The sequence below is a fragment of the Varanus komodoensis genome, unplaced genomic scaffold, assembly GCF_004798865.1.
Source record: "Varanus komodoensis strain SLA01 unplaced genomic scaffold, ASM479886v1 scaffold38, whole genome shotgun sequence".
NCBI classification, from domain to species: Eukaryota; Metazoa; Chordata; class Lepidosauria; order Squamata; family Varanidae; genus Varanus; species Varanus komodoensis.
In genome coordinates this window covers 8,466,553-8,492,497 of record NW_025335909.1, presented here as the reverse complement: position 1 = coordinate 8,492,497, position 25,945 = coordinate 8,466,553, and the positions used below count along the sequence as shown (strand labels likewise).

General features: G+C 58.8%; 1 protein-coding gene across 1 annotated transcript; it reads right to left on the bottom strand.

Moving 5' to 3' along the window:
- Nucleotides 1-809: 809 nt before the first annotated feature.
- WSCD2 (WSC domain containing 2) lies at nt 810-21,363 on the bottom strand. Its single transcript, XM_044440928.1, has 8 exons — nt 20,982-21,363; nt 15,816-15,930; nt 14,191-14,375; nt 9,299-9,420; nt 8,177-8,351; nt 6,756-6,920; nt 2,828-3,028; nt 810-1,162 (listed from the first exon to the last, which is right to left on the bottom strand). Exons 1-8 carry the CDS (start codon nt 21,361-21,363, stop codon nt 810-812), a joined length of 1,698 nt encoding a protein of 565 aa, XP_044296863.1.
- Nucleotides 21,364-25,945: the final 4,582 nt, after the last annotated feature.

The following is a 25,945-nucleotide window of genomic DNA, read 5'->3' as shown; positions in this document are numbered from 1 at the left end:
ATTTGGGGGACCGTCCTCGAGGGCTCCGACGCTGGCCAGGGTGACAGTGGCCCCGTCACGCTCCCCTCCACGAAGACGAAATACCTGCATGCGTGCCGAGGCGGACGGGTGGCAGGGAGACGACATGGTGAGGATTTTCATGCCAAATTGCTGTTCTAAAAAGGAGAAACATTCCAGTGGTTGTGTGTTTGCTTGCTGCGCACTGAAGCAGGGCGGGACTGAAAACAGTCTAACGTGCTACAGTCGCCGACTGCCCCACAGCACCTGCCCCTGGGCCTGGGCCGCCGTGGGTGCACCTGGACCAGGCCAGGCGTGAAGACAGGCTGGCAAAGAGGGACCGGGGAGGCGTGGGCTGCGCGGAGTGGGGCGGAGGCCCTCCTGCCGCTGGTGAGCGGGCCGAAAGGGGGCACCGTCCCCCCGGGCCCGGGGGCAGCGCCACCCTGGCCTGGGCGAGGCCGTGCTCCCGGGGGGCGGGTGCCGCAGCGGGCTGGGAGAGGGGTCCACAGGGCACGATGGGCGGGGGGGGGCGCGGGGCACGGGAGCAGCGAAGGCGCAGCCGTGGGCCAGGCCTCTCCGGAGGGGCTCGGCACGCGCCCGCAACGGGGGCGGCTGTCCAGGCGACGGTCCAGGCGGGGGCCGCTCTGCTTATGCGAGGGGTTCACTAACAGCAAGCCACGGCAGGATGAGTGCCAAAGAAGGGCCACCCACTGGGTGGAAATGAGTCACTGGCCGGGGCAAAGGCACCACGCCTCCAGGAGCGGCCGGCCGCCTGCTCCCCCGACCAAAAGAGGCCCCGTCCGACGGGACCATCATCTCGGATAATAGTCATCCGGCACGCCCGTGAGGTTCCTGCGCTTCAGAGCCTCGTCCACCATCCTGATATACCCGTTGATCGTTCGCCTCATCTCCGGGGTGTAGGGGTCATACTCCAGCTTCCTCAGCCCGGAGCGCTTGAAGTTGCCGTCCTTCTGGCCCTCCACGCACAGCAGCCGGTCCTCGAGGACAGCGATGCCCAGCAGGCTGACCATCCTCTTGAGCTGGGCAAAGAGGTCTCGCTTCAGGTCCTCGAAATGGACCACCAGGACGTGCTTGCCGTACCTCAGCCAGTCGAGCGTGTGCGTCGCCCACCAGGGGGCGTAGTTCTTGACGAACTCGGGCCATTCTGAAAGGAAGGTGGGGATGCCTACTGGTTAGAAGCCAGGTGGCTGCCACAATCCTGAGCGCCTTTAGCATTGGCCCAGAGGGATCTATGGATTGATCACACTTATCCATTCCTCTGCTTATTAATTTCGTACACGTATTAATTCTACTGTGCTTTTCATCCATCACTGAGCCCAAAGGGGTCTCCCAGCCGCACAAGCGTGTGCCCGGGAGAGAGCTGGCCAAACAAGCGATTATTTCGGACTCCTGGAAGGACGGTTCCTTCCAGGAAGTCTTCCACCAAGCAGGGCAATGGATAGCCAGCCTGGACGGGGGCAGTTATGCCAGCTCCTCACCTGGGTGCTGGAGGCCGGGGCAGAGGGGCGAGGGCCCCTGCCTGGGCCAGTGGGAGCAGTGGGTGAGCAAACAGGTAGGCAGTGCTGGAGAGGAGGGGCAGGTGCAAGGGGGCCTGTCCGTGGGCCCCCACGGGGTGTGGGCCCTTGGCGGCTGCCCAGCTACACCTACCCTGGAGCCGGCCCTGCTGCTGGGGAAGATTTCTCTGGCAAAGCTGTCTTGCTGAGCACTGCTACCACATCACTAGCAAACTGCTTTGCAGGGGAAAGATGTTCCTTGCTATTTAAAACGAAAAAAACCAGTCCTTCAGTTATCCTGGAGGTTTCTTGCTAATTGATCCTCCCATTAAAATCAGGTGATAAAAGGGATAATGAACCAGCCATGAACTGCCAGGGTTCTAGTCTGGAGCCATCGTGTGGCTGGGAAAACGGCAGAAAGGGCTTGGGGGCTGGCGCTTTGGATCTGGCTGCCTCGAGAGATGGGGGCCCCGACTTGCCCCGCTGCTGCCACGGCCCCGAAGAATCGCCCGGACGGGGCACTTCCCCTCCGTCTCCAAAGAGTTACTAGGCAAACGCTCTGTTCCATTAAGCAGGAACCGGACGATTCACCCTGCGTGATCATCTCACATAAAACTTTGCTTTGGAGCCATTCCAAGGGGCCCTCATAAAATTAATGCCATGGAACAAAATGCGGATTAAAAAAATTAAAAATCACAGAGACTTCAGCCTGCTGAGGAGGGGAGCGGAGAGAAATAATGGGACAGGAGGCACCCCCGTCAGGCAGAGGTCAGGCGTAAAAGACGAACACGCCACCTGCTCCGGTGCAGCGCCGCCAGCCTTCCCTCGACTCGTGGCCTGGAAGGAGGCAGCCCGGCTGGTCTTTCGCGAAATCGGGGCTGTGCAGGCCCAGCTGCCTGGGTCTCATCCTCCCCTTCGGACGCCCACCGTGAAGGCAGGGCAAATGGGGATGTGCCACTGTGCATCCCGGGAGCGGCGAGGGAAGCGTCCGGGCCCTGGTGTCGCCTCGGTGTCTGTGCGACGGTCCCCCTTTTGCAGAGCTCGCCAGCCATTCTCAGGGGCAGGTTTGCTCCCCGCACGTGGGGGGCATTGCCCCTGGGGGCCGTGGGGCTCATGCAGCCGGATCGCTGCCTGATGGGGGAAGGGCTTGGCGCCCACCGTTCCCAGCCAGTGGGGCCTGAGAGGTGGGGGCTCGGGCTCTACTCCCCGTGTTCAGCACAGTGCTGCGGGAGTGGGAGCAGGCCTGGGAAGACCCCCCCACCCACATCGCCCCCCTTTCCCCAGAAGTGGAGCGGCCCCCCGGGCTGGCTGCGTACCCTTTCCTTTCCAGTGGGCGTGCGAAGCAAAGCCGATGTGGCCGCCGTACTTGCGGTTGAACTCGGCCATGAGAGCTTTGTAGGGGTTCCGGATCAGCAAGATGGCAGAGTCGAAGGCCTCGATCTCCTTCTGCCCGCTCTCGTGAGTCTTGATGCAAATGGTCCTGCCGCTCCGCCAGTGGTCCCGTTCGCCCTTGAACCCTTTTGTGGGGGTGTTGGGGGCCAGCGGGGGAGGGGGGAAGGTAAAGGAAGAGGGGAGCGTGAGTTTGAGACATCAGCATGGAAAAAGAAAGGAGAGAAAAATGGGTGAGGCAGTGTGGTCTAGTGGTGAGAGTCCTCGGCTGAGGACCGAGGAAATCCAGGGTCTGGTCTCTATTCAGCCATCAAGCTCCCAGGTGACTTTGGGCCAGTCACTCACTCTCAGCCAAGCCTACCTCCTAGGGCTGTTGTTGTGAGGATAAACACAAGTCACTCTGCATTCCTCACAAAAGGAGGAACAGCAGGATAATATTAACAAGAAAATCATAACGGTACTGATAATAGGAAAGAGGAGCCTTTGGCTAAAATATGCCGGCAGTGTGCTCCAAAAAATCATGGAGCCGGGGGTCAGACTAGATGGCCCTGGAGGTCCCTTCTGACGCTCTCTGTTTCCATGTGTTTCTAATCATTCCCCCTTCACCAAGCACTGGTTCCCCACCTAAGCCACTTCCCCGGTGCGATTCCATCAGGAAGCCACTCACTCGAGCTCTCAGGCAAGGTCTGGAAGATGAATGGCTTTGGGAGAAAAAGAGCAGAGAGGGAAAGCCGCCAAGCAGCCACGATTCCCCCCCCCCCCCGAGAGGGGGAGGCAAGCCTGAGGCGACGCACACCGTGAACTGGCTTCTTCCAGTTATGCCACACCGAAGCGTTTCCTGGCAGCTGCTCTGTCCGTTGCCGGAATGCCGGGTCTTCGCCCAGCAGAAGCGAACCGGCCCAGACTATGACCAACCCCCTCTTCCCGCATCTCTTCCCCTCTGGGGGGCGGCGAGCGGACTAATGGCTCCCGTCTCTCTGCGGCCTGCAGCTCTGCCCAAACACACCGCTGCGGAACGGCGAGCCGCCCCGCCGAACCTCCGCATTTTGAGGGCGCGCAGAGGGGCCCTCGTGAGGAAGTCGGGGACCGCCGGCTCTGAGCCGGGGCTGCTTGCTGAGCCAGCCCATGGACGACACGAAGGAAAGGGCTCCGCTGCGGGGCTGCAGCGATTTCTCGGGAGGGAGGGAGGAAGCTGGGCGTGGATGGACAGACGCAAGCAGCAACCAGCCAAAGGCACGCCTTGCAAGCAGCTCACGGCATGAGGCTAAAGGTTACACATGGTGCTTTTCTGCAAGGAAAATGGTGCCGGAACTCGAGAAACTGTTTACCTTTCGCATGCAGTCAGTCGCTGTACGCACACCCACACACGTCAGTTGTGTAACGAAACATAAGAGTCGCCGCCCGCAGTGAGCACTCAGCGCGCCACCACATGACCAATCACAAGCCGCGCAGCGCCGTCACAACCAGCGCGGCCGCAGTGCGCATGCATCGGGCTCGACACACACACAACCTGTGCGCACCATTTTAATGATTTTGCCGCCAACCTGCCACACTCGACAGGGCGATTCAAATCCACACGGACCAAACATCGAATTTTCAAAAGTTACTTTTAAAACTTGGAAAATCTGTCGGAAAAAAGGTGCCGGAACTCTGTTCCGATGCGTTCCGTGACAAAAAAGGCACTGATTACACAAATGTTTGGCACAGAAGGCACACCAAGCACTTCTTCCCTCTGTGCCCGAGATCGGGGGCAGAGGCCCTTCTCCGAGAGCCCCCTTTGAAGGAAGTTAGGCAGGTAGCTACCTGGAGAAGGGCCTCTTCGGCGTTGGCACCCTGGCTTTGGAACACGCTCCCCAGGGAGGTTCGCCGGGTGCCGTCGCTTTATTCTTTTCAGCAACGGGCAAACCCCATTTTATTTTCCCAACATTCTGACATTTTATTGGTTTTGTCTTTGTCTTTCTCATTAAGGGCCGGAAGCAGCGTGTTGGTAGCCTGCTGGTGTCTTATATAAGGCGTCCAGAGACTCTGGTGTTGGACGGCATAGGAGAACTTTAAACAAATAAATGAATGCAGCCGAGATCGGGCTGCAACTGTGCCGTCTGTCCCTCTCTCCCGGGGAATTTGGGGGAGCGCGAATGGGCAGCCCAGGCTCCCGGCAGGGCAGATCAGCACCAGGGACAGCGCCGCCCACGGCAGGCTGCCTCCGGGGCACGAGAGCTGTCCGAGCCTCGCGGCCAAATTCCCTGGCTGCCGACCTCTGATCAATTCTGCAAAGATGGATGCAGAGGGGCTGAAGGAACCTTCCCCGCCCCCTGAGAATTAGGGTCGCCACTCCGTGTGCACGCCCCACCATTCTTCCTCTTGCGAGGACGGCTTGCAAGGGCCTCCTTTCCATCTGATCCTTGCGACAACAGCCCTGTGAGGGAGGCCAGGCTGTGCGCAAGCGACTGGCACAAAGCCACCCCGTGGGCCTCCTCGCCACGTGGGGAGTGAGCCCGGCTCGCTGCATCCCAGGCCAAAGATCTCAGCACCAGCCCACACCGGCCCCCTCCGACCTGGGTTTCGATGTGCATGCGAAATATAATACACCGGACTCGGGGATCTGACGGCGCTTTCCCTCCCCGCTGCGAGGCCTTCAAAATGCTGCAGCGACGGAGGTGCCACCCACCACTCCGAGCTCCTCTCCCGGCAGTGGGTGGGAGGTTAAATGGGCTGTTTGCTCCCCTCTCCAGAGCATCTTGCCTCCCTCCTCGGGATCCAGGGTTATTTTTACTTCTCGGCACGTGCATCTCAGTTTAAGGCCGTCAATTTTGCTCGCTGCTCTTGCTCGCCGGCTGTTAATGGAGGACGCGGATGCTTTATAGTCCCAGACAGCAGGTGTGCAGCCTTTCCCGGCTGTATCATTAAGTTAAGTTTCAGCACATTTCTTGTCTCCCCGGGAGATTATCAGCCCCTGATTGATGCAACAGGACTTCCTCCGGTGTGCCGAGCCGGGTGCGTGGATGCACCGGGCTCCTGCAAGCTGGAGTCTCCCGCTGATGGATCCGTCTTTCACAGCCACGGCATTGAAAACTCGAGCAAGAAGGACGGCTCAGAGACAGGCCAAGATCAGACTCTTGAGGAGGCTGTGCGGCCGTGCCTTCGCTTGCCGCGGAATCCTTCTTTCAGAGCAGCGCTTTCTGGATCGCGCCACGTGGTCGGTGTGCAGACGGAGGACGCCGTCCAGTTCGGTTCCCCCAGTGACTGATTTTTCCTACGTCCAGCCCGCCCTGTTTCCGCATCCCATGCAGTTCCCTTTCTCCCGCCCAGCCTGTGCAAAAACGGCCGATAACGAACGGCCTGCGTGCCAGAAAGATGCAGCCAGGGGTGTGCAAGCGCTTTCCTCCCCAGGGCCAGACCCCACGGTGGAGACGCCCCCGGGGCCAGGCCATCAGGGGACGGACACAGACGGGGCCTGGAGCGAAGCGCTGATGCCGTTTTGCTCCCAGCTTTCACTGCCCGGAGCCAACAGCAGCGGCAGCAATGCAGCCGTTTTTGGAGGCATGGCAGAAAAGCTGGGCAGGCCCCAAAGGCTCCGTGTTGGAGGAAGGGTGTGGGGGCCAGTGGAAGAGGAGCAGCCCTCTGGGGACCCCCGGGGGGCCAGATTTGCACCCAGAAGCAACCTGAAGAACTGGCTCAGATGAAACGATCGAGACCATGGGGATAGTTCTCCCTGTCTTGTATTAGGATGCCGCGGGGCCTGGACCCACACGCGCGGAGGGCTGATCCGGCCTGTGTTCGGTCCCCCGGACATTCGGCAGGTCCCCCCCGCCCCCCGCTGCCCCACCGGTCTTCCCAGGGGAATTGCCGCCTCACCTTTGTTGTAAAGAGAGCCGTCGAAGTAGTAGCTGCCCGTGTAGAAGCCGGTCGCCAGTTCGATGAGGTGCCGGGCCCAGGTGTTCCCTGCCCCAGGGAAGCTCGCCAGGGCGACGAACTGCTTGGCCCGAGATGTCAGAAACCTCCTGTCCATGCACCGGTTGTCTGCAGGCAGACGGAGGCGGAGACGAGGTGAGAGGGGGCCCTGAGGCGTGGGGCCGGGAGGCCTCGGACAAGTGCTGACAAATGGGAATTGCAGCCCCACCTGCCTGGGGGCACAAGGTCGGGGAGGCCGATGCAGGACAGGGGGCTGGGTGTTATCTGGCTTCTTAAATGGCATGTTATGAATTTGCAGCTTGGTTTTAACTTCTGGGGCGTTTTGGTTGTCTTTAGTTTAGTTCTGGGGTGCTTTAGTTGTCTTTGCCTGTTTTCTGAAGTTGGGTGCGCTGCCTGGAGGGTTCCGGAAAGCTGGAGCAGAACTGATCATTAGAAGGAGAAAGCTGCACTGACTTTTGGGGTGTGATTTGGACAGACTGGGTGGGAAACATAGATTCCCAGAATGCTGGAGCTGGAAGGGGCCAAGAGGCCATCGGCTCCAGCCCCTGCTCAGTGCGGCCCTCAAGTTAAAGCTTTCCTGGCGGATGTCTCCAGGGCCCAGGAATCCCGGGGGTGGGGGCGGGGATCCGTTGTCCTCTTGCTCTACAAGTCAGGGATTTTTCCCTGCTGTCCAGCTGGGAACTGGCTTCCTGCAACTTGAGCCCGTTTCCGTGTGCTATGCCTTGGGAGAATCAGGGAGCCCTGAGAGGGGCAGGCTGTCATTCGGACCGAACAGCTGTGGGAGTGCGCCTTTCCTTCCTAAATTGTGCCCCACCAGATCTGGCGCCCAGAAGAATATTGTCATCTTTATCCCTTTCCAGAAAAACAGACGTGTGCTGTTATCGTTATTCTTTTTCTGTTTTGCACCAGGCAAAGACCTTTTTATCCTCTCCGGCCTTTTAATCTCCTCTCCCTTTCTGCCGCTTGGTTGCATTTTAAGAAGTTTTATCTCTGTGATCTTTCTTAAAGAGCTCCGGATTTTAATTCGGGGGGCGGGGGGAGCGGCATCTCAGGCTCCTCCAGATGTTGGCTGGACTGCAACCCCCTGTCTCTTCACCACTGGCCATGCAGGCTGGGGCAGATGGGAGTTGTTGTCCAACAAGCCTGCTGGGCCCCAAGTTGTTTTACTTGCTGGTTTAATCCGGCTGCTGTGGCATGATCTATATAGGCGTTGGATCCGGGCTGGTGCTTTGGCCCCAAGACCTGCTGGCTAAAGGGTGACAGATCTGTGCTAGAAAGGACTCAGAACCAAGGCTGGGAGGGGTGCCGGCTTCTGGCCACGGCCCTCCCCCAGCCCACAGCACCCGGCCGGCCGGCCCATCTACCTTGGACTTGGGTCTGGTACACGATGAAATACTTGAAGGTGCCGCAGCTCTCGAACTCTTCGCCGCTGCATCTCTGGGCGCACAGCTGCTCGTCTTCTCGCTCATGCAAAGTGAAGAGCGTGGTGGGGAAGCCGCAGCGGCAGGACGTCCCGGCCAGCGCCGCCAGGGGGAATTCCTGCAGGGGCAGCAGAGCGGGGAGCTGCGGGGCGTCTGCTGGGAGGCTGGCAGGGAGGTGGGCCGCCGCGACCGGCTCCGGCTCTGGCCTGGCTCCCTGCACAGAATGGGGCAGCCCCAGGACCCTGCTGGGCCCCTCGAGGGAGGGCAGGGCCACGGGCGTGCTGGCCAAGGAGCAGGGTCGGGCGGACCGGCCCGGCTCGAGGGCAGCAGAATTCCCGGAGCGCCTCTCCCGCTTTCCGCCCAGTTCGCCTTTGCGAGCACTGCTAGCTTTGGAAAACCTCAGGCCGGGACCGAGAAGCGACTGGAGCAAATCTGCCCCCATGGAACACGCTGGCAATGCATCCTAAGCAGGCCAGAAACCCTTCCACCCCACTGAAGCTGCGGCTCCTCAGCGGCAAGGCTGCTCAGCAGCACTCTGTGCATGCTCCAGGGTGCTCTCGTCCTTTTTATTGAGTTACATCAAGGACGGGGAATCTGGGAGGATTCTCCAGCGAGCCAGTTTTCCTTCCGGCTGGCATGGCTCCAAGCTCAGCCTTGGCCCTGAGGGCTGGCCGGGGGCCGTGGTGCAGGGGGCTAAGCAGGGGACCCTGACCTTTTCCGTTCTGCTCACAAAACCGGGGAGCCCCTGCTGCCCCGGAGCAGCCGTGTGGACAGCGCTGGTGCCGAGTGATGTGGCCAGAAATGGGGGGGCCACGCGCACGGCCACGGAGGGAACGTGCGCGTTGTCGCCTGAAGGAAGGCCACCAACAGCCCCAAGCGGCGCGTGGTCCATGCCCTCTTTGGAGTCTGACGAGCCACTTAATAGCTGCAGATGTGGCGGTGCTGGATTAAGGGGGGGATGGGGGGCCATTTCCTTGAAGTGGGGGGCACACCGCCACACCGCCCAGGGGACCGCTCCAGGGGGTGACCGGCTGTCTGTGGCCTCGGCGGGCGGCCTGAGCTCACCTTCCCCATGCAGAAGTCGACGCATCGGTCCACAGACATGTTCCACATGACCTTGCTGACCGGCAGTGCCAAGGAAACGTTCTCCGGCCGGCGGAAGCATCCGCGGAAGATGGCGCTGCCGTCTGAGCGGGAGGGAGAGAAAAGGAAGCGGGTCAACGGCGGGGGCCCAAAGCCAGGCCCGCGGACGCCTTTCGGGGAAGGGTCTGAGCCCCGGCGTCTTCCATGGGGAGGTGGCATCAGGCGCCCGGCGACGGAGCATCCCGGCCCCCGCCGGCCCCCACCCGAGTCCCCGCAGACCCACCTCAGGGCAACCTCAGCATGACAAGGACCGAAACCAAACGGGATTCTTCCGCATCCCGTCTCCCTCCCTGTTCTTAGCACGCTGCTCATTTTCTGGGTTGGGGGGTTGTTGTTAATTTTTGTTAAGCAGATATAATGGGCAGGATGCATTGATGCATTGACGGATTGAGAGAGAGAGAGATTGATTTCCATTTTGGAGCTCATATTAACACTTGTCTTGATATAAATAGATTGAGGATCAACGTCATTCCATCAGTTTTGGATCCAATTTGTTTAATGCATCCCGTTGTTATAACACATGAAGCCACGGGAACCTTTATATATAATTTGTGAAGGCATGGGGACATGTACTGATTCATATGAAAAACTGGATCTGTCACCAGCACCCGGAAGATGTTCTAACGCGCCGGCACAGCAGCTCTTTCACTGGACAGAGGCCAAACCTCACTCCCTTGCATTGGTCTCCTCCTAGTTCTCCCTCCCTCCCAGGACTGAATCAGGGTCCACGTTTACGTCTTCTGGAAATGTGCAAAACCAAAAGCGAAAATTAATTTCCTGTGGCCACCAACTTCGTGGAAGTGACTATAGATTAGGAATTCCTGCATGCAACGCATTCTTAATTTGATTTTATTTTAAACTTAAAACGTGGTGCAAGGGGAATTTTAAAGGACCTCACAGAGGGGGGCGGGGTGCCTTATCTGGGCACATGGAGTCTTGGATCCTGCGCTTGCTGATGCTGAAGCAGGTCCCAGGCACATGGGGTGCTGCCGTGGCCAATCAGGGACCCCGTAGCGAGGGGTCCATCGTCTTCTTCCCAGCCTTTGCCCCTCTGGCGATGCTGGCCTGCCCACCACCCACACACGTCTGGGGCCGGGGACTGTCTTTCCAAGGCCGCTTGCCGTGCCCCTTCCCCGGCTGGTCCGGAAGTGGGGCGCTTCCCGGCCAAGCAGTGCCCTCCAGGCGGCTCCTGGAGTGGATATGGTGAGGGACGCCTCCTGCCCCCCATGGCTGGATTTTCCTCTCCGCCTTTCACATTTAAGCACCTGCTAATGAGCCACCGGCCAGGCCTCTTCACTGCTGAAGGCTGAGAGGAGCACCGTGAATACGGAATGAGAGGCAAGAAGTGGGAAAGCCAGGGAGAGTCCCCAGCGGAGCAACGAGCCTTTTCCACCTCATTAGCGGTGCTCAAGCACCTTTTCCTTCCTAGCCCACGCAGCCAGCGCCACCCCAAGCATGGTGCCCACAGCTCAGCGGGGCACCCCCCCCACTTCCCTGCATGGGGCTTTCCCATCGGGGGGCCCAAACCAAGCCCCCATTGAGGAAGAGCAGATGCCCACACACCGGGCTGTGTGACCGGTGTTTTCAAGAGCATGGAATGTGGCTTCGTACTGCATTAGCCTAAAAGTCTCAGCTTTGGAACACATGCATAAGCCTCTAGTCCTCATGAAAATGCATTGCTGCATGTATCCTGCTGGCATCGCTAGAAGTCAAAAGAGCTTGCATGGCAGTCACAGTGAGGACGGGGCTGGCACCTAGCAGGAAAGCTCCTTGCTGGCCCTGCCCCCTCAGCTGACAGGACCGGAATTATTAATTAATTAATTAATTAAAACATTTCTATGCCGCCCCATTCGCCGAAGCCTCGGGGCGGTTCACAACATAAAAATTAAAATATAATACTTACCATAAATAACAATATAAAATAAGTCGCCCTGGCCAGATAAAATAAATAATATTAACAAATAAAATGATGTTTAAATAAAAAGGTCTTCGCCTGGCGCCGAAAAACAAATAACGACGGTGCCAGGCGGACCTCTCTGGGGAGCGCATTCCATAGATTGGGCGCCACCGCAGAGAAAGCCCTCTTCTGAGTAACCACCCTCCTAACTTCTTCCACGGAGGGTTCCCGGAGAAGGGCCTCTCCCGCCGATCTCAAGGGGCGGGCGGGAGTATATGGACGCAAGCGCTCCTTCAGGTAACCAGGACCCAAGCCGTTTAGAGTTTTCAGAAACCTTGCCGCAAGAAATTCCGGATAGACGTTGGCCTCTGATATGACCGGTGCGGTTCTGGCCTAAGAAGGTTAAATATTGGCCCGTCTCCGAGGGGGTTACTCCAAAGTACCCACAATTCACTGAAGCACATAGGGCAAAGGTAAAAGAATATTTGCGTAAGCTTTATGAGTCAGGAGAGAGAGTGGTCATGTTTTTTCTTATCGGGATACTCCTTATTCTTGGGAAAGCAATGGCTACCAGCCATCAGGAGGCTGCAAGCAAAGAGGCCATCAAGCTTCTCAAAACTACACACCACAGCCTCTGGCCCCTATCTCGAGCCGTCAACAGTCACCAAGATCCTTCCCAGCTCGAGGATCTGTTTCCAGCAGAGAAAAAGTATCTCGCTCGAGCTTTTGCCCTCCATCAAGGCCTTCAAGTGCTACCCGAGTTCGAAAATTCCCGTCTGAGCCTCAACGACAGATGTCATTCGGACTGGGGGTTCAAACCCCACCTGACGTGGGCAAGCCAATGCATCACGCAATGGGATAAGGTGAAGGTCGCCTTTCGACTCCATACAAAACAAGAGAAATGGCTGGAATGGAACGGCTGGAAAGGGCAACACGGTCGGGCTGCAATAAAGGCCATAATGGCGGGAGGAATAACCCACAGCTATGGGATTCCTCGAAAGAGCGCCGCCAGCCCTCACACGATCCTCGCCCAATGGCCATGCATCCAGGAAACTGCACCCGCATCAACAATCCCCTGTAGGAGTTAGACGATTGCGACAACGCTACTCTCCTCGATTCGCCTCAAACGAACCAGACTTGGAGAGCTGGAAACGAGACTATCGTTGTCGAGCACAAAAACAGCTCATCCACTTCGACACCTCCAGAGAAAGAAAGAAAAGCAACTCTTTCTCCAAAGTCTACTCTCGCTCCTCTCTTGCAAAAGATCACAAAGGAAGTCAAAACAAAGGAAAACAAGACTACAGCGATCAGCAAGATGAGCGATACGTCTATACCCGTACTCGGATACCTACTTGTGTTACTGGTAGGTGTTTTCTCGTTAATAAAAATACGAGAGATTCTGAGAGGGCTAGATTGGTGGTGGACTTCGCTCAGTTTTCCAGAGGCCCTACCAAAGTGTCCTTTCCAAAATACTGGATTCCTAACCACAGAGCACTCGCCCGGCTCATGCCCCGTGACATGTGGCGGATTTCTTTGGACTCATCTGAGGCATTCTATCATCTTCCTTATCATCCTGAGTCTGCTGCTTGCGTTCTTGTATCTGACGGAGAAAATATCTACGGGTTTAGGAAGTGCCCTATGGGAATTGGTCCCAGCTCCTGCAACCTTACTCTCTTCTCTGTCATCATCGCAGCAGATGTTCGTCGGCGTTTTGGGTCATTTTGCTTTGCTTACATGGGATGACGTCATCCTCTGCCATCCGAACCCTCAATACCTGCGTGCAGTCAGTTCTGCTATCTACAAACTTTTGGCATCAGGATAAATACTGACAAATCAACACCGACTCCTACAAGAAGAATTAACTATCTCGGACTGGAATTCACGGGTCGAAAGATGAAAATCGCTAAGGACTACCAGAAAGAACTCTTGAATCTCTTAAACCAAATTAATGTTCATGATTTGTATGATTACAAATGTATTCAAAGATTGACTGGGAAAATGGCTTTCTGTATGGGCTTTACAAATGTGGGTTTCCTGCTACTACAACCTTTGTGCCAGGCTGTTAGTAGAAAAGCAGATAAAATGTTTAACCATGCTTATCTAGCTATGCTTGAAGAAACAATCAAAAGTTTACCTAGGCAAACTTTGACTAAGAAGCACAAATCGCCATTGCCAGTTGTTGCTGTGGATGCGAGTCTTGAGGGGGCATTTGTGGCCTCAGACACGGTTCTTGGGCAAGCTATCGGTTTAGCAAACAGAGTTATGCAAAGTAGACGCACCTCGGCCTGGGAATGCCACTTCTTTCGATGCAGTCACTCCTAAGCACATTCCATCGGCTTGTTTTTCAAATGCAGACATAGCGTACCTTGTCTGCATTTGACCTCCTTCCAGTTTTCCATGGGACCACAGACTTTCAGGCCCCGTGGCCGACAAAGGCCCCGTCGCTGATTTCTTAGGGGAATCACGCATCCCTGTTTGGAGCTCAAGGACACAGAGTGCCACTCTTGGCACGGCTCCCTGCTTGATGGAACAGACTTCCCATGGAGGTCTGCCAAAATCTTAGCCTGAGCATATTTAAAACGCAGTCTGGAAAGAAACATTTCCACGGGGATGGGATTCTTGATGGCAGCCAGCAGGCCCTGGATTGATTTTCACACTGTAAATCTCTCTTCCTGTGTTAAATATAGATTTTGGTAATGCAGTGTTATTAAAGCGGATCTCACATTGGTTAATAAGACAGGCGGATGACCGTTTATGGGGCATTTCACACAAATCAGGCCAAGTAGTTGGGGAAATCTTTCCCAAGTGGTAGCTTTGGGGTTTTACCTCCTTCCTTCCCCCTTCCTTCCCTTCTTCCCTCCTATCTTTCCCGTGGATCATCCGAGCTCCTGCTCTCCCGCCTTCGCGTTTTGCTTACACCTCCGCGCAGACTCCTGGGCCAGCTCCAGGCGGTAGATGGACAGCCGGTTCGCTCCTCCACAAGCGCTGCTCTTCTCGCCCTTGCACTCCATGTTGCACTCCGAGTCGCTGACGTTCACGGCCTGCATTTTGTGCCCACAGTAACACTCGGCCCCAAACTCCAGCCCGGCGTAGAGGTAGCCCCTGCCAAGACAAAGAGCGCACTGACCTGGGCGGCTTGCGGCTGCACCGCCGGGTCGGAACACGGGAGACGGAGAAAACGCGAATCCTGGCATGAGCACGCGGCCCTCTCTGGCAGCCCTGCTTGGACAGCACCCTTTCAGACTGCAGGTGGCAGGGGCCACGGGCTGGAAGGAGAGGCTGCCAGCCCTCGGAGCCCGAGCGCCTTCCCCGCTACACGCCCACCTTCTACCCACGGGGACCGTGGCTTATTCTCCCCTGTGAGAAACATGCAGCGCCCCAGCATCTGACAGTGGGCTGGCACCTCGTGGTCTGTCTGCCTGTCTTCCTTTTTGATGTTATCTATCTAAATATCTCATTCGGCACTATCTCAGCTTCCCTTCTTTTGAATACTCTGGTATCTGTTCTCTCCCTGCTGCCAAATCAACCCTTCCCAGAATTTTTGCATCCTGGGAAGTAGAGAGCAGATGTGAAAATGCCCCCTTTTCTGTGCTGGACTTCAGCCCCAGAAGTTTTTTTTTCCCTTATCTTTTCAGCAGAAGACTTTGGCCCGGGCCAGCCGTGTGTGGCTGTCCCAGCACTGAGCCCCCTGCTCCGGAGAAAGCCATTCCGCAAGCCCAACCTCCACTTCTCCCTGGCCATGCGGACCTCGACACGCCAGGTTTTTTCTCTCTCGGCCCCAGCTGTGGCTTTTTAAACCACCTGACCCAATGAAGAGCTCTAGAGATGGTGGAAACGTTCGTGCAGTTGGTGATCGGAGTCAGCCCGACGCAGATATTACGCTCTCTGGACTCTTGACCGCCTTCCTCTGGCCCCTTGTCTTTGGTTTAAATTCCCAATAACCGGACACTGGGCTGGGTCCGTTGGGCTCTTGGCGTCGCCGGTCACGTCCCCCTTCCTGGAGCTCTCCCGGGTCCTGAGCGAAGAGCGACTCCTGCGCCAGCCGAGCTCTTGGCTCTGCTCTGCACCAGCGACTCGTGCCCTGCCGGAACAGGGCAGAGGGGCTTCGGCCTGCCCAGGGGGCCTCTCCCCACCCCCTTCCTGCTCTCAGCCCCTCAGACACGTTGCCAATCTACCTTTCGCAATTTATTTCTGCAAAATATGGCGCAGGGTCCCTGGGTGGAGAGCCTCGTCCATCAGCCTTCCTGCGCAGGGCCAGCTTCTCTGCTGCTCCCCACAGCGGCTGCAAAAGGGCCGAAGCCCCCAGCCCCCTCCCCGTGGCAGGAACCGATTTCCCTCCCAGACCAAGACCATTTCCATTGCAAATGAGGCCTCGCCTTGCCCAGAGGGAGGAAAGATGGGCTTTTCAAACTGCAGCTTGGGGCACAAGGCAGGAAGAAAAACAGCCACAGGGAGAGACTCAAACCGCTGGAGCTGACAGGAGAGAAATACACTCGATGCCTCGGAATTAATGAAGTCCCCGTGTTCGTTATGGCACCCTACCGTTCGGCACAGTTGTCCTGGCAACGGAACAATGTCATTTTTTTGTAGTCAAAGAAGGACACTCCACGGAGGACTCTCCGGTGGGTGTTGTCGACGTAACAGCCGATGTATTTTGCTGGGGAGAAAGAGAGAAACATGACAAGCCACCCTCAGAAATCACGGGAAGAACAGCAGACCTGGGACTGATCGTGCAGAGACATAGCCGCCCCCCCACCCCCACCCCCGGTGTGCTGGGACTGCATGAGAAGCGGTGATGTGCGGAGGGGCTTTCGTCCCGCTCTCCCCCCAGAGGAGCCAGAGCGGAGGGCACGGCCCTCGTCCTGACCATGCCCCATCCTGGAGTCCAGGGCAAAGCAGGAACTCGATCCAGCATCTTATCCGAGCTGCCGGATCACCTGCGTGCGCACGGACATGCAGTCTTTGCGCCTTGCAGGCCTTTTGCTGCTCCTGGTTTTACTTTGATCCCCTCATCGTTTAACATCAAAACCTTCTTTTTGAGGCAGGCCGGCTCATTGCGAGGTCAAGAGGTGCCCCGAGAGCCATCGGTGCTCGTCTGAAGTGCTCCCTCTGGGTCTTTGTGCTCTGGGGCACAGAGTCCGCCCCCGAGGTGCACTCAGGTGCTTGGCAAAGTTACTTCTCTCGGTGGCGTCTCACCAGCTTGGCGTTAGGGAAATGAGGGCTCGGCAGCCAGCCGTTTGCTGGTCTTTTCTCTTCTCTGGGGCCTGCCCCCTTTTCCGCTGGGCCTTCTCACCACCAGAAAGCAGCTCCCAAAAGTGTTGCCGACACAGACGAGGATCAGCACACCTGCACATGCCTCGGGTGACATGACTTTCTGGGGCAAGCCGGCCCCGCTTCCGAGCCTCGGGAAATAGCTCGGAAGCACAGCTCTGTCCCGAGACTTTCATCCTTGCAGAGCCGCCCTCGAGTCGAGCCGAGCCACTTTCTTGGCCTCTGCATTCATTCTGCGACAGCCGCGCCGGCGGAATTCACGCTGGGCGCCTGATTGCCAACACAATGCTGTCTCCCCGGCAGGAACGGCCTCATTTGCTACCCAGAGGAGTCACAGGGAGGCTGCGCTAAACGGATTATGAGCGGCAACACGGTCCTTTGCACAACCGTCCCGGCGCCCAAGGACAGCTCACGCACTTGCTGTCGCGGCCGCGGCCCGGATTTCCGCCTCCCCTTCCAAAAAGGAATGCTTGTCAGGCCTTCGGGACAGAAATCCTCCACTGTTCTGTGCAGCTTGCCCGGTAGCAGAGCCCTGCCCCGAGGCCTTCCTCCCACCGCCTGGATCCCCCATGCGGCTCTAATCACACCGGCACCTTTGTGCTTCCTAAAAACATCACTCCCAAGCTGGGATGGGGGAACGAGTGACGTTTGGGCTCACCAAAATTCTCCAGATGTTCATGCACAGCCAGCCTTGCCCCGATTCACCGTGAGTCCGGGGCTGCGGCATCCCACGCTCCTCCTCAGGGCTGGAGGGGAGGCAGGGGAGGAAGCCGGTGGCCCTGGGGGATGGAGGAGCGGGCCCAGCAGGTGGGCCCCGGAGAGCCCCGCATTTCTGCTCAGCAGCAGGACGACTCCAGCCCTCACTGCCACCCCGTCCTTGCCAGCCCCTCCTCTCGTCCCCCGGGCAGATGCAGCCACGGAGCCACTGGGAGCCTGCGGACGGACCGTGGGCAGGGCCCGTTCCCGACTCAGCGTGGCGGGGGCGTGTGGGCGGGCACGGCGCTCCTGCGCTGGCTGCTCACAACTCCATTAAAGCCGTGCCAATTAATAGGGTCTGACAAGCGCCCCGCAGCTTCTCTGATTAGGACAGAAATCGCCCAAGGCAGGCAGCTGGGGAAGTCGCACCGGCAGGGTAGAGCAGGTTTCCGGGGGTTCTCTGCCAGGCCCGGCTGCACCCCGAACCCCAAATCAGCCGACCTTGCAACCGTTTATTCCCTTCCAAACAGGGTGGCCTCTTGTGATTCGCCAGAAGAGAGGTGAGTTTGCATGCATGTACACGTGCCAATTTGAGTGCCCGGGTGCAAACTGAGAAATGATTGTTATAACTGAAATAGAAATCGAACGCGTCTCTCCTAGCGTCAGGACGGGACCAGAGCACTGGGTGCCTCGCTCAGCCCGTGGCCCAGGTGCCGTCAGGGGGCCCCTTCAGGGCCCTTCATGTTTTCCTTCAGCATATTCTAATCTCGAACGGGGTGGCCCGTCGTCAGAGAGAGGATGCCTTCCAGGCAGCCACAGGGCGCACTCCTCGTCGAAGGGGACAGCCGGCCACCCGGTTTCCTGCGGACGTCCGAGGGCTCAGTCTGCAGCCAGAGCGGCCTCCCTCGTTAGCTTGCGGGAGACGCCTTGCAGAATGAGCCCAGCTGCTCTCGCCAAGCAGCCCGCCTGCTTCTCCTGGGGCTGCCAGAGTCCCCTCTGCTCAGTCCCACCTGGGGGGACACCCCCCTTGCCCCGTCTCCCCTGCACAACTGTCCGCGTCTCTCTGGCAACCCGGCAAGAGGGTCGCCAATGAAACAGGTACCCGGCAGAGCTCTGCCGGGATCCGGAAGGCCTTTCCCTCCCTCTCGCCCCCTTGCAAGGGGGGCAGCCTCACAGGAAACCCCTTCTCCTCGGCATGAAACAGCCATGCGGGCTCACTGCCCCCGCGAGGAGGACAGGACGACGGCTGGTCTTTGCAGAGCGACATGCCCAGAATGCCCCCCCCCCCCCCCCCGCCACAAGCTCCACCGCTGTCCGGGAACCATCCATCACGGCGACAGCCCAGCTGCGCCAGAGGCAAGACGCGAGGGCTGCACACTCGCTCCCGCTTGCCGAGAATCCCGATTTATGGAGTTGGTGCAGAGAAGCCACTGGGTGTTCCGCTGCCTTCATGCACAGGCGGAAAAGAAAGCTCCGGCCGCCGCGATGGGCAAGGAGGAAACCCTGAGGCTGGGCCTGGGCACCAGGGCGCTCGCCGTCTCCCTTCCAGTCCCTCCTGAGAGCCCGCCTGACCCGGGAAGGCTCCGCTCTCACCCCGCAGCCTCCCTTTGCAACTGAACCGAAGCCACGGGGCAGGCAAAACCCAGCTGCAAAACTGCAGAGCTGCTGCCCCCTCCCTCGTTGCAGGAGGCAAGTTGCTTTGGGTCGGCCCAGATTCAGAGCACTGAGCTGCCACGAAAAGGCCCCGCGCCGGATCGCGGCCAAGCTGCTTTGGGACCGCAGCTCAGGGCAGAGCACGCAGGGGGTCCCAGGGCTGGTTTCTGGTATCTCCAGTCAGACAGAACAGAGATGGGGGGATCCTAGAAGAGCTTCCCTGCGTGGCAAGCATGGGCCGGGTGGCCTCCAGAATGGGAGGACTCCGGAACACTCTCCGGCCAGAGGATGACTGGGAGGGGCGCTCCCGGCCTCCGTCCCTGGCGTGGCAGATCACTAGCGAAAGGAGCTTTCGCAGGCCCGGTCGGGGAGCTCTCCCGAGAGGGCAGGAGATGAAGTGCCTGGAGCAGGAATGGGGGCACGTCCTCCGCTGTCTTCGGCGAGAGCCAGCCGAGGGAAGTCGGCACGTCCGCGGCAGACAGCGCCCGCCCGTGCCGAACGGCGTGTGATTTCCCTGGGCCAGGCTCTGTCGCCGTCATCACGAGCAAGGAGCTCTCCCACCGGAGGTTAATTGCGGCCGACGCCTCACATATGGCTGGGAGCGCAGCGGCCCCGCGCAGGCCCCGCCGGTGGACTCCCACCTGCCATCTGGCAGAGCTTCTCCGGGTGTCAATTCAAATTAAACTAACGAGCATGGCCGATCGTGCTCCCCCAGACGAGAGCCCTTGGTTCTCCGAGTGTGGCCACCTAGCCGAGAAGGGAGTGGGCTTTGGCCCCGGGGAGGATGGTGGCGGCGGCATTAAAGAATGCGGGCTGCCTGGCCGGCCCAGCGACCCGAGACCCAGGAACGCGATACGAGGAGAAATGGGGGACCTCCAATCGCCCCCATTCTGCAAAGGCAGAACCGGCTTTTTGAGATCGGCGGCTATTAGCCGCAGCAAGCCGGACCTGCCGGGGAGGCCCTGCGGCCAGACTGGCCCTGTTCAGCCAGGCACCTGGCCGTGCCCTTTCCAGGGACTCCGTTCCGGGGACCTCATTCCATTTGCCCCCGGCAGCCCCCCGCACCTGCACCGCACCCCAGGCAGCCAGGGCTCCGTGGCGATTCCTGCAAGCGGGGAGCCCGCACGGCTCTTTCCACCCGATAATAAATGGGACAGCACCGGGGCACGGCTCTCCTCCTCTCCAAAAATGAGTGTCTTGTCAGGTGAAGTAAATGAGGCCTTCAGAGATGCTAAGCACTCCATGGACAGCCCCATAAGTCACCCGTCAGACGGCGCCACATGCTGAGCCAAATGATGGGGAGTGGATGATGGCTGAGCTTGGGAGGTCGCCTAATGGCTGAGCTGGAAAACCAGAGCCTTCCCATGGATTAGTGGGAACAGGAGTGGGAATGCCCTTCCCTGCCCTGCCGTCTGCCCCCATCCCCGTCCTCACAGGGCAGGAGGCTCAGCCCGGCGGGCGACAAGGGAAATGTGGCCGGAGGCCTGCTAGTCTCCCACTGATGTGAGACCCCTGGGCTCGCTCCCCCTCCTCGCGCATTGCCCAGGCCTCTCCCCCTGCCCGTAATTTCGCCCGGGCCCACAGCAGACGGTAGCAGAGCGGAGCCGCAAGATCCGCCAGGGGCCGGACCCAAAGCATCTCCGGTTCATAAAGCCCTGCTCCCCCTGCAGCCACGCCAAGGAGGTGCCACCAACCACTCCGTGGCCACTCGCTTCTTTGAAACAAAGCGGGGCGCAGGGACATGCCCAGGATGGTGAGCCAGGCAAGTCCTGCCTCTCGCAATGGCCTCTTCGCGAGGCGGTGCCGTTCCCATCGCTGAGTTGCCTGTGACGAGGGAGAGTCCCTCATGGAGGAAGAGGAAGGGGCACCAGAGGAAACGCTGGCGGGGGCAAAGCGAATGCCAGCACAATCGTCATTTTCCAGCTCCAAAGCAAAAGTGTCCCATATCTGGGGCAATCCAAATATGAGCAACTGCTCAAGACCCGGCAAGAACAAGGGGGATGTTTTGGGGTTGTGTGGCTAACTTTCCCATTGCATTCCGAATCACCGTATTGCGATTGCTTTCCCCATATCCCCGAGAAACGTTACCTCGGTCTTCCTCCTTTTCTCGGACAGTCCTCCCCTTGAGAGCTCTGTTCCATGCTCCTCCATAATCCCGGACTTTGCTCCTGCCAGCTGCATCCTTGGAAGGGTTCTTAAACCATGACCCGTACCTTCGGCCAGGGGTCAAAGATTCCGGCATGTCCTTAAACTCCCTGCCCAGCTGAAGCGCTCCCAGATACTGGGACTCTGTCCCGTCTCCAGCACCGCCGTTGGAAGTGGGGCCATTCTCGGGGACCCTGGTCTCCCTGGAGAAGCCAGCGTGGAGGAACACCAGGCTCCCCGCGGTCAAGTAGAGGGCAATCAACGTGAAGAACCGGATGGGTTTCCGCCGAAAATACCTCTGGAACTTTAGCAAGAGCTTGGCCATGCCCGTCTCATTCCGTTCCTTGAGCGGGCACAAATCCACAGAACCAGAGGCGGCCGAGGAACGCCGAGCCGGCCCAAGAAACAATGGCTCAGAGCGCAGGCAGAGAGGAGGTGAGCGGCGCCTCCCGTGCAGGTGAGCAATTCCACTCGGCGCCCGGCTTTTCGCTCGCACAAAGAAGCGCTCGCTATTCGAGGGCACCCCCTGCCCAAGGCTGCGGCTTGGAACGGGGCGGTGGAGGGTCTTATTCTAGCCGTCAGAGTTACTGTGAGAGAAGGTGGTGCTTTCTCAAAGCATCCTTCCCTTGGTCTCCTGTTAGTGCTGCCCGAGAGGGTGGCCAATGGATTCCCTTGCCATGGGGGCCGCGCTCCAGAAAGCGGCACACTTCGGAAACCGATCGCTGGAGGCAGCTCCCCTCGCCAGCCTTCGGGCGGACGGGGCGGCTCATTTCTGAGGCATGTCCTGAATGGAAGGGGCGAGGTTGCCTTTTTCAGCGAAGGAACGGAGGCACGTCCAGGGAGGCCCCGGGGATGCAGGAGTCACGGAGGGCTCTGTCCAGCGACGTTCCATTCATGGCAGCAGCAGGACAAGGAAGCTCCACCTAAAAGTCAAAGGGAAAGAAAACGAGAAATGATACAGGGATGTGAGCAGAAGGGGTCTTTAATCTGAATTAAAGCCGAAGAGCAGGCGTGTGAGCGCCTTTTCTGGCATGGCTCTCGGGTGGCTTCCGGATGCTCATTTCTGCCATGATGTCCCAGATCTGGAGAGATCAGTTATTGCACAACTTTCGCGGTTTTCTTGTGGCGCATGTTTCACTCATGGCGCTGGCGCTGCAAGAGGAAGCACACAGCCAGCCTCTGACAATCAGCTGCGGCTCCGCGGAGGCGGCCCGGACTGCTCCCTTCTCTTCTGGGGTCACTGCAAAGGGGCAGCACAGGGTGCCGTTCCCCCGCAGTTTAGAAAGCGTGGCTTGTTTGTGCTCGCACACGGTAAAGGGATGAAAGGAGCAGGCAGGGTTGTTCTGGTGCACCTGCCCCCTTTCCTCCTCCTCCTCCTGCAAGGGCACCACTGTGTGACACAAGATCGCGCTTCTGATGCAGTGGGAACAGCGCCGCACCCCGAGCGTTTTGCAGCACCACGGCAGCGCCACTCTTTGCAAATGCTGAGGGGCCCTGCTGTGGACCCCCCACACAGAGAGGCACGCCTGCCCGGCCCACGGTCTGGCAGGAGGGAGGGGTGGCTGGAGACCTGGCCTGTGGGGCCGGGCAAGCGAGCCCGAGGCCTGGCTGGCCGCCTTGGCCGGCTGGCTTCATTCCCCTCTCTCTATCTGCCCGGGGCAGTGGCTGCTTCACCATCGCCTTTCCAGGTGAGCTGTTCAGGGAGCTCTGAAGCAGCCGACAGACCCAGGAGAGGCCCAGGTGTGGCGGCAGCTTTGGATGCACCACGGGGCGGGGGGTGGGGGTCACACCAAGTGTCCCCTTTGTCCTAAGCAGGCAGTTGCAGCCCCGCAACTGCCCCACGGGGCTGGGCAGCGATGGCGTGCGAGGCGGCCTCCCATCTGGCTGCTGTGCCGCCTGTAGGTCACACTTGTTGTTGGAAGAAAGTAGAGGTGCCTCGTTCAGAGACATTTAACCAAGATGCAGATCTTCAGGGTTCCTGCAGCTCTTCCTTTTCAGAGCATAAAAAAGAGGCTGTTCTTTTCGACACCTGCGAGGCTGCTTTGCCCGCAGTGAATCGCTTCCCCTCGCTAAGGCATGTGAAGGCCAAGCAGGAAGGAGCCACAAGGACCACAGGGGAGGCCGAGGCAGGCTCGCTCGCACGGCTGCGTCTCTTCGCGCGGGTCCCTTTTAGAAAGGAAAGGCCTCTCGGGCACAGAAACTGAGTATCGTCCTGTGCCAGAATCGAAAGACCGGGGAGGGCGGGCACAGTGCCGAGCATCTGCGAAAGAAAACGCAATGCCTCTCCGAAACCCGAGGCGCTCGCCTTCACGGCAACCGTCCGAAAACTGGGAGAGCAGCGGGTTTGGTGGCCCCTTCTCATGCCTGCACCAAAGCCGCCTCAAGCAGGCCGCCTGCCCTTCGCCAGACAGCACGGCAGGCAGAAATCTCACAGATGCACCTCTTCCCTGCGCATTTCGTGGCAGGAAAAGCTTTGCCTCTTGCATAAGCCTCTTGCAGTGTCACAAAGCACCCGCGGTTGCATTCAAGATGGCTCCTCTTTGAAAAACTGAGGACTAGGAAGTTGCGGTCTTCTAGGCACTTGGGATAGGTCGGGCCCTGCTGGATTGGCCCCGGCTGAGTAAGCCTGAGGGGTGTCCCTGCACCCCATCTTGGCAGAGGCTCTGTGGCGTCGATCGGCAGCACATCTGAGGGCAGTTGTCGGTCCAGAGCTACAGAAAAGAAACATGCTTGGCCACACTTCCTTCTCCAGCTGTTCCAGAGAGTCCTCGACGCAGGACAGGAAAATCACAGCTGCATCCCCAGGACTGCGGTATCCCAGCTGGCTGAGTGGCTGGGGAGTATGGGATCCGTTGCCCGACCCGTCCATCACCCTGGCTGCCCAAGGGACCCGCTAGCCCCGAGCTAGGACGTATCTGGCAGAAGGCCAGCCTGGACTGGCGGCTTGGCCTCCGGCCACCATGCAGGGCCAGCCTCCGGAAAGCCGGACCCCCGGGCAGAGGCTGGGGTTACTCACCAGAGATGGGCCACGACTCGTCCCACCGGCTGCAGGCCTCCGAGCAAGCTCTCCACCCAGACCCCTTTCGATTTAGAAACCCCAGCATGGCCACAGAGTGCCTGCAGTACGGGGAAAAAGCCACCGGTCTACCCTACAGGGTTGTTCTTGCCACCGCAAGGCGTTGAGGGACGCTCTCGAAACAGGGGAAGGGCGACTGCGGCAAGACAAAGGGATACGGCGGGATGGTTTCCTCACCTGCCTTGGATGAGCGCAGCCAAGGCAGAGAGGCAAGAGTCCGCTGCCCCCCGGGTGCTTTCATTCCTCCTCCCTCACCCCCAAAGAGGGGAGGGAAAATAAATGAAGGACACCGAATGCCGTTCGTTTAATGGGCCCTAATGTCCTACCATCTGCCTTGCGATGATTAAGTAAAAAATATTGCTGGTGCAGACGGCATGGAGTATAAATAAATATTTTAATTCTGCTTCCTCGTGTAATTATTCAAACCCGTCTTGCTCCCTGAAGTGTGAAGTTTATTGCAATCAATGCCAGGGTCCTTCCGTTGTTCCGGGAGAGCAGGGTGCGAGCGGGAACAGAACAGAGGAGCCCGCGAGATACTTCTGCTGCTGCCTAGTTTGGAAAAACCAGGCAGGGAGGGCCAACGTGGTCTTGTCTCTGGCAGGTCTCTGGGACAGCAAGCCAGGAAGAAGTTCAGCAGGTACAGAGAGCTGCTGTGATGTGGGCTCCCTATCTGCCAGGTGCCTGCCTTTGGCCTGCCGCTCCAGAAGGCCCTAAAGCCCAAAGCAAAAAACCCAGGAGCCTTAAACTTAGAAATGCTCTTCTCAATCCGGTACCCGGCAGGTGTACCGGATTGAGAAGAAATGCTCTTCTCAATCCGGTACCCGGGACTGCAATTCCCATCACTGATACAGAAAACAGGAGGAAGCACTGAAATGCGCTTCCGGGAGCTCCTGCGAAATGGAGTTCGGCCTTCAGAGCAAAGAGCTTCTGCGTCGTGCCCGCCCTGACCAGCTCCCCGGAATTTCGAGCAAACGCCGCTGCACCAGCTGCCACTATGTCCTTCGAACTGGAGATGCGGGAGGTCCAACCTGGGACGCCCACCCTGCTGCCCTTGGGACACGGAAGCGGTACAGCCTCACCCCAGTGTGTGGAAGGCAAATCGCAGCCTCCTCGGTCCTGCCGTTGTGCTTCCCAGAGTGTCTCCTTCATTACCCCTCCGGAAACGGGTGCTGGGGCACACGGGAAGGGCCGCTGCCCCCTGCCCAGCCTGGACTGTCCACCGAGCAACCCTGGTCCACCCTGGGGGCCATCTCCTCCGTTCTGAGTGTGCCAAGCACGCTTCCAGGCTTATCTTGCCGCAGAGGCGCCGAGCTCAAGGGCTGAAACCCGGAGACACAGAGCCCTTTTTGCAGGATTTGAAATGGGGATGGGGACCGGGGCCATGCCGAGCCAGCGGGACCTGGCTGGGGACCCCTTTTTTGGGGGGAAAGGCCCTGATTTCTTGCCCCCAAGGGGAATCTGGAGCACCGCATTCAGAACGGGAATTCAGGGAGGCCGGGGTGGGGACGGCATCTCCCCGGCCTGGCACGATGGTCCTGAGGACAGCGCTCCGTCTGGGTCTCCAGCAGAGGTCTTGAAACGGTGTTTGTGCAGATTCCGCGTCCCGAGGCAGAACACAACGCCTGGCTGGCTGTTTGGGGGGGCAACGAACAAGAGGGCGCATTCAATTCAGCCCACCGCGAGCAGCTCCCGGTCCAAGCAGGAACACACACAGTCCTCACAGAGAAAGGCCTCATCCAAGGCTTGCCTTGACATCTTAGACCTATTAAAAATCAAACAAGTCTGTCCGGCTTATTTTCCTTGGCTGGCGTGAGGAAGTGCCAGTGGTTTC

What these genes read in the sequence shown, in the direction of transcription:
- WSCD2 (XM_044440928.1), bottom strand. Translation starts at nt 21,363, where the DNA reads ATGGCCAAGCTCTTGCTAAAGTTCCAGAGGTATTTTCGGCGGAAACCC. An exon ending in AGAAAAGGAGGAAGACCGAG is followed by an intron (nt 15,931 to 20,981) that starts GTAACGTTTCTC and finishes CTTTCTCCCCAG; the next exon opens with CAAAATACATCGGCTGTTAC. An exon ending in CCAGGAGTCTGCGCGGAGGT is followed by an intron (nt 9,421 to 14,190) that starts GTAAGCAAAACG and finishes CCTCCCGCTCAG; the next exon opens with ACGGCAGCGCCATCTTCCGC.